Source organism: Belonocnema kinseyi, chromosome 7 (genome assembly GCF_010883055.1).
Source record: "Belonocnema kinseyi isolate 2016_QV_RU_SX_M_011 chromosome 7, B_treatae_v1, whole genome shotgun sequence".
NCBI lineage: Eukaryota > Metazoa > Arthropoda > Insecta > Hymenoptera > Cynipidae > Belonocnema > Belonocnema kinseyi.
The window spans coordinates 21,458,993-21,466,021 of record NC_046663.1 but is presented as its reverse complement, the minus strand read 5'-3'; the positions used below and the strand labels follow the sequence as shown (position 1 = coordinate 21,466,021).

General features: G+C 24.6%; 1 protein-coding gene across 1 annotated transcript in view; it reads left to right on the top strand.

Annotated features, from left to right (window-relative positions):
• Nucleotides 1–7,029, top strand: part of LOC117176869 (protein suppressor of forked) — an 86,475-nt gene that overhangs the window by 73,671 nt on the left and 5,775 nt on the right. Inside the window, exon 13 of the mRNA XM_033367219.1 lies at nucleotides 86–220. Coding sequence (XP_033223110.1) covers nucleotides 86–220 — 135 coding nt within the window. The remainder of the gene's footprint in view (nucleotides 1–85; nucleotides 221–7,029) is intronic.

Below are 7,029 nucleotides of genomic sequence, written 5' to 3'. Positions count from 1 at the left end.
ATTTAGGAAATTGGAAAAATCTTATAGAAAAAAGTTGTATATTGCTCCTTTATTGCAATTTTTAATGTTTAAATTCTATCCTTAGGTGGAGTTTTCCCATTGCCTCCGGCAGCTGCACAGTTGTGTACTATATTGCCCCCGCCAGGATGTTTCAGAGGACCATTTGTAGCTGTCGATTTACTAATGGACGTTTTTAGTAGAATTCAATTGCCGGAACATGGTAAGTCAATCACACAATCTAGAATTTTCAGAAAATTGCAGAAAATTATCCTCCAAAAGACCTTGAAACATAATTTCAGATTTCAGACTCTTTCCCCAATTTCCCCATTTTTAAAAGAATTTCTATTCTTTCCCTATTTTTAAGAAATTTCCCCTTTTTCTCTTTTTTTTTTACTTAAATATGAACTGAAATAATAGAACCGATAAGAAAATCCAACTAATTTTTGAATAAAAGTGATTTTCTTGGTCAAAAATTCAGCTACTTTTTTGATAGTTGGACATGTTAAAAATTAGTTTTGTTTATTAAAGAATCAATTATTTGGTTGAAAATTAATTTTTTTAATTTAATTTCATAGGGATTTGATTTAGCATTAAAAAATTATTTTCAATTCAACTATTTTGTTGAAAATTTAATTGAATTTATTGATCTATTATTTATTATTAATTTATTGTTATTATTTTGATATTTAACTGTTTTGTTGAAAATTCGTATTTTTTTGTTGATTTCAACGGTTTTTAAACATTTTTAATTTAAATCTTTTTTCGTTGAAACTTAAAATATTTGGCTAAAAATTCAACTGTTTTCGCGACAATTATTTTGTAAATAATTTAACTACCTTATTGAATGTTGAACGTGTTAAAAATTACTTTAATTAACAAAGATTCAATTATTTGTTTGAAAATTAATTTTGTATGATTAAATTCATAGGGTTTGATTTAACATGAAAAAATGATTTTGAATTCAACTATTTTGTTGAAAATTTAATTTAATATTTAATTAAATTTATTTGATAATAATTATTATGTGGTACAAATTTGATAAAAATTATTTCATTTGTTCTTATTTATATTTTGATACTATTTTACTATTTATCTATTATTTTATTATTATTATTATTATTTTGAGATTTTTTTATTTAACTGTGTTTTTGAAAATTCGTATTTTTTGGTTGAATTCAACGGGTTTTTCATTTAAAATAAAAATATTTTTTCGGTGAAACTTAAACTATTTGGCTAAAAATTTAACTATTTTCGTGACAGTTTAATTATTTTGTAAATAATTTAACAACTTTGTTGAAAGCTAAAAAAATTGGTGAAAAATTGATTTAATTGTTATGTCATTTTATTTTGTGGAAAATGTGTGCCTTTTGCTTAAAAATTTAACTATTTACTTGAAAATGATACTCTTTTATTAATTAATAAAAACAACGAATTAATTGTTTTTTTTGCAAATTCATGTATTTTGTTAAAAAGTAATATTTTTTGGTCAAAATTATTTAAATAATTCCTATTTTTTCCCTATTTTAAAGAAATTTTCCTTTTTATATGGTTTGTCGCTTAAATGCGAACTGAATTAATAGAAACCAAAATGAAAATCCAACTATTTTTTATTGAAAGTGAATTATTTTTTATTATAATGCCTACCATCGTGTTTTTTGGTTTAAAATTCACCTCTTTTGTGTTAAAATTGTATTATTTGGTTGAAAATTGATTTGTTTTGTCGAAAATTAAAACATTTTGTGAAAAAGTGATATTTTTTATCGAGAATTTAACTGTTTTGATGAAAATTAAATAAATTTTTTAAAAGTTCATTGTATTGGATGAAGATTGAACTATTTTGTTAAAAATTATTTCTTTTTAGTGGAAAATTAATTTTCCTAACTGAAAATTTAACTATTGTTTTTTCGGTTAAAAATTGATAATTTTAAGTTGAAAATTCGTCTATTAAATTTTTCACTGAGAATTCAACTTTTTTTGTTGAAAATTCATTAATTTTTTTAGTTGAAGATTCATCTCTGGTTAAAAATTTAATGATTTTTTTTTAATTGAACGTATTTTTTTTAAATTCATCTTTTTGGGTTGAAAATTCCACTATTTGTTTAAAAACGAACTTTTATGCTAAAAAAAATATATTTTCGGGATGATAATTCAACTGAATTTTTTTTCTTTCTTGTAAACCAAAAATCTTACTTGGTGGAAAACTCAACTCTTTTGTTCAAATTTCGTCTTTATTTTAATTAATAAAATTAATAAAATTAAAATATTTCGTTAAAAAATTTAATCATTCTGTAGAAAATTTAATTATTTTTCAGAAAATTCAACTTTTTTAATTAAAAGGTTATATTTTTTGTCGTAAATTTAACTAGTTTGTTTAAATTCGTTCGTTTAAAATTAAAATAAATCTTTTTTGGTAAAAACGTTTATCTGCTTTCTTGGGTTCAAAAAATTCATTATTTTATTTCGAAAAATTCGATTTTTGAGCTTGGAAACTATAATTGAAAATTCATCTCTTGAAAGGGATTTATTTTTATGTTGTTTAAAATTGAACATTTTTTATAGAAAATGTAATGTATATTTCGAATTAAAACCCTAGTGATGACTGAAAAATTCCGAAAAATAAAATTCCCCACAGAAAATTGCCGAATTATAAAACATCCAAATTATTGTTATTTTGTATTCTAACAATAAATTTATAAACTTTAAACTTTAAGAATAATTTTGTTCATAAGAATATTTGATTATTGTATTATTTGCAAATTTTATCATTCGGAATTTTTCGATTTCGTGAATTTGACAGTGTCGGGAATTTTATTTTTCGCAATTTTGAACATTTCTGTAATATTATACACCGTTGGCAATTGAATTATTCGGAAATATTCCAACTCGGGAATTTTAGAATTTGGAAATTTATTGTTAGGAAATTTACCAATCCGGGAATTTTATTACTATTTCGAAGTTTTCCATTTCGGGAATTTCACAGTGTCGGAAATTTTATTTTTCGGAATTTTTCAGTCCCATTTTCTGTCGGGAATTTTATCATTCGGAAATTGTTTTAATTCTGCAATATTACAAACTGTGCGGGAATTTTATTATTCGGGAATTTTATTATTCGAAAATGGTTCAATTCCGGAATTTTTTTGTTGTCGGAATTTTCTTTTTCGGGATTTTTGAGTCATCCCATTTTCAGTCGAAAATTGTAATAATTCGGTAATATTATAAACTGTAAGGAATTTTATTATTTAGGAATGTCCCAACTCGGGAATTTCATAACCCGGGAATTTTTGCAATTTGAAAATTCCAAAATGTCGGAAATTTCATTTTTCGGGATTTTTCAGTCGTCCGATTTTCTATCGGGAATCTTGAAAATTCGGTTAAATTATAAACTGTGTGAAAATTTAATTATTTGGCAATTTTCCAACTCGGGAATTTTATCAATCGAAAATTTTCCAATATTAATATTAAAAAATATTCGGGAATTTTGTTTTTCGAGAATTTTAGAATCCATGATTTTTATTTTTTGGAAATTTTCCAATTCTATATTATTATATACTATGTAGGAATTTTATTATTTGGGAATTTTTATATTTTGCTAATTTTATTATTGAAAAATTTTCCAATTAGGGAATTTTACAGGGTCGAAAATTTTATTTATCGGCTTTTGGAAAATTCGGTAATATCAGAAACTGTCGAGAATAAACTGAGTGGGAATTTTATAATTCGAGAATTTTCCAATTAGTGAATTTGTTCGTTATCGGGAATTTTATTTTTTGTGAATATCATCATTTGGGAATTTTCCCATTCGGGAATTTTAAAATTCTGGAATTTTATTAATGGAAAATTTTATTTTTCGCGAATTTTACAGTGTCGGGAATTTCGTTCTTCGGAATTTTTTTGTCGGGAACTTTTTTAATTTTAATTTTGCAATATTAAAACTGCGGGAATTTTATTTTTGGGTAATTTTCCAGCTTGAGAATTATATTATTGGTAAATTTTATTATTTGGGAATTTTCCAATTCGAGAATTCTACACTGTCGGAAATTATATTTTTCGGGATTTTTTTAACTAGGGTATTTTATTATTCGGGAATTTTACAATTTTGGAATTTTATTGTTCGGGATTTTTATTATTGGAAAATTTAATTATTGGCGAATTTTGTTATTTGAAAATTATATCATTTTGGAATTTTCCAATTCGGTAAGAATATGAACTGAGGGGGAATTTTATTATTTGGAAATTTTTTTATTCGCGAATTTTATATTTTCGGGAATTTCATTTTCCGGAATTTTTCTGTCGGGAATTTTATTATTTGGGATTTTTGAAAATTTCAATTCTGCAATATTACAAACTGTGTGGGAATTTTATTATTTAGGAATTTACCAGCTCGGGAATTTTATTATTCTGGAATTTTATTATTGGAAGATTTTATTATTCTTGACTTTTCTTATTGGAAAATTTTATCATTTGGGAATTTCCCAATTCGGTAAGAATATAAACTGTGGGAATTTTATCATTTGTGAATTTTCCAACTCCGGAATTTTGTTATTTGGAAATTTTATTATTCGTGAATTTTATATTGTCGGGAATGTTATTACTTGAAAATTTTACTATTCAGGAATTTCCCAATTCGGGAATTTTATAGTGTGGAATTTTTTTTCTGAATTTTAAAGTCTTCTCATTTTCTGCCAGGAATGTTGAAAATTCGGTAATATTATAGAACATTAATTGCCAATAGTTTATTAATTAACTGAAAATATTTGGAATTTTCGTGAATATTCCAACTCGGAAATTTTATAATCCGGTAATTTTATAATTCCGGAATTTTATTATTTAAAAATTGTACTATTCGCGAAATTTATAATTCGGAAATTTCATTATTTGGGAATTTAAAATATCGGGAATTTCAAAGCGTCGGAAATTTTATTTTTCGGAATTTTTCAGTCGTCTCATTTTCTTTTGGGAATTACAAAAAAAATCGGTATTAGTATAAAACATTAATTACTAATAGTTTATTAATTATCTAAATATTTTATTTCTTGGGAATTTCATAATCCAGGAATTTTATTATTCGAAAAGTGTATGATTTGGATATTTCTAATTCGGAAATTTGCCAATTCGAGAATTCGACAGTGTCGGAAATTTCATTATTCGAAATTTTTCAGTCGTAACATTTTCTATTGGGAATCTTGAAAATTCGGTAATATTATAAACTGTGTGGGAATTTTATTATTCGGGAATTTTATTATTGGAAAATTTTATCATTTGGGAATTTTCCAAGTTGGTAAGAATATAAACTGGGTGGGAATTTTCTTATTTGTGATTTTTTCAACTCGGGAATTTTATTACTCAGAATTTTATATTGTCGGGAATTTTATTTTTCGGGATTTTTAAGTCGTCCCATTTTCTGTCGGGAATTTTGAAAATTTGGTAATATTATAAAACAATAATTACTAATAGTTTACTAATTAACTAAAAATATTTTGAATTTTCGTGAATATTCCAACTCGGGAATTTCATAATCTGGGAATTTCTTAATTCCGGAATTTCATTATTCAAAAATTGTATTATTCGGAAAATTTCTAATCCAGGAATTTTCAAATTCGAGAATTGGACAGTGTCGGGAATTTCATTTTTCGGAATTCTTCAGTCGTCCCATTTTATATCAGGAATGTTGAAAATTCGGTAAGACTATATACTGTGTGGGAATTTTATTCTTTGGGAATTTTTACACTCGATAATTTTATTATCCGTGAATTTTATAATTCGGGAATTTCATTATATGGGAATTTTAAAATATCAGGAATTTTACAGCGACGGAAATTTTATTTTTCGGAATTTTTAAGCCTTCCCGTTTTCTGTCGGAAATTCAAAAAAATTCGTTAATATTATAAAACATTAATTACTAAAAGTTTATTGATCAACTGAATCTTTTATTTTTCGGGAATTTCATATCCCGGAAATTTTATTATTCGAAATTGTATGATTTGGATATTTCTAATTCGGAAATTTTCGAATTCGAAAATTCGACAGTGTCGAAAATTTCATTTTTCAGGATTTTTCAGTCCCATTTTCTATCAGGAATTTTGAAAATTCGGTAAAATTATAAACTGTGTGGGAGTTTTATTATTCCGCAATGGGACGACTGAAAAATCCCGAAAAATAAAATTCCCGACACTGTAAAATTCCCGAAATAGAAAATTCTCGATTGATCAAATTCGCGAATAATAAAATTGCCGAAAATAAAAATACTGATATGGAAAATTCCCAAATAATAAAATACACGAACAATAAAATTACTAAAAAATAAAAATACCGAATTGGAAAATTTCCGAAAAATAAAATTCACCAATAATAAAATTTCCGAAAAATAAAAATACCGAATTGGGAAATTCCCGAATAATAAAATTTTCGAATAGTAAAATTTCACAATTATAAAATTCCCAAATTGCAAAATTCCCGAATAATAAAATTCTTGACAGTTTATAATATTACCGAATTGGAAAATTCCCGAATAATAAAATTCGCGACAGAAAATTGACGATTTATAAAATATCCGAATTGGAAAATTCCCGAATAATAAAATTCGCGACAGAAAATTGACGATTTATAAAATATCCGAATTGTAAAATTCCCGAATTTTAACAATTAGAATTTTTTATCAATATATTTTATTGATTACAAATACAACAATAAGACATTAGTTTCAACAATTATTTTTAACGTTTAAAATTTCGAAGCTTATTTCTTGAATTTGAAATAGCAATAATTTTAAATAAAATATTTCTAGTTAACGCATGTTTTTTTAATGTTCACAGTATTTGAAAAAATACAAAAAGCGTTCGCAAAAATAAAAATAAAAATATATATATACATAAATTTATATTTCGAGGCTGTTTGAAAAACGTTACAAGGTACGTAGAAAATTTAACGAGATTTTTGTTCCAAGCATACGTTTTCAAAAATAGGGAAGGCGATACAAAAATGTAATTCTAAAAAATACAAAAAGCGTTAGCAAAAATTGAATTTTAAATT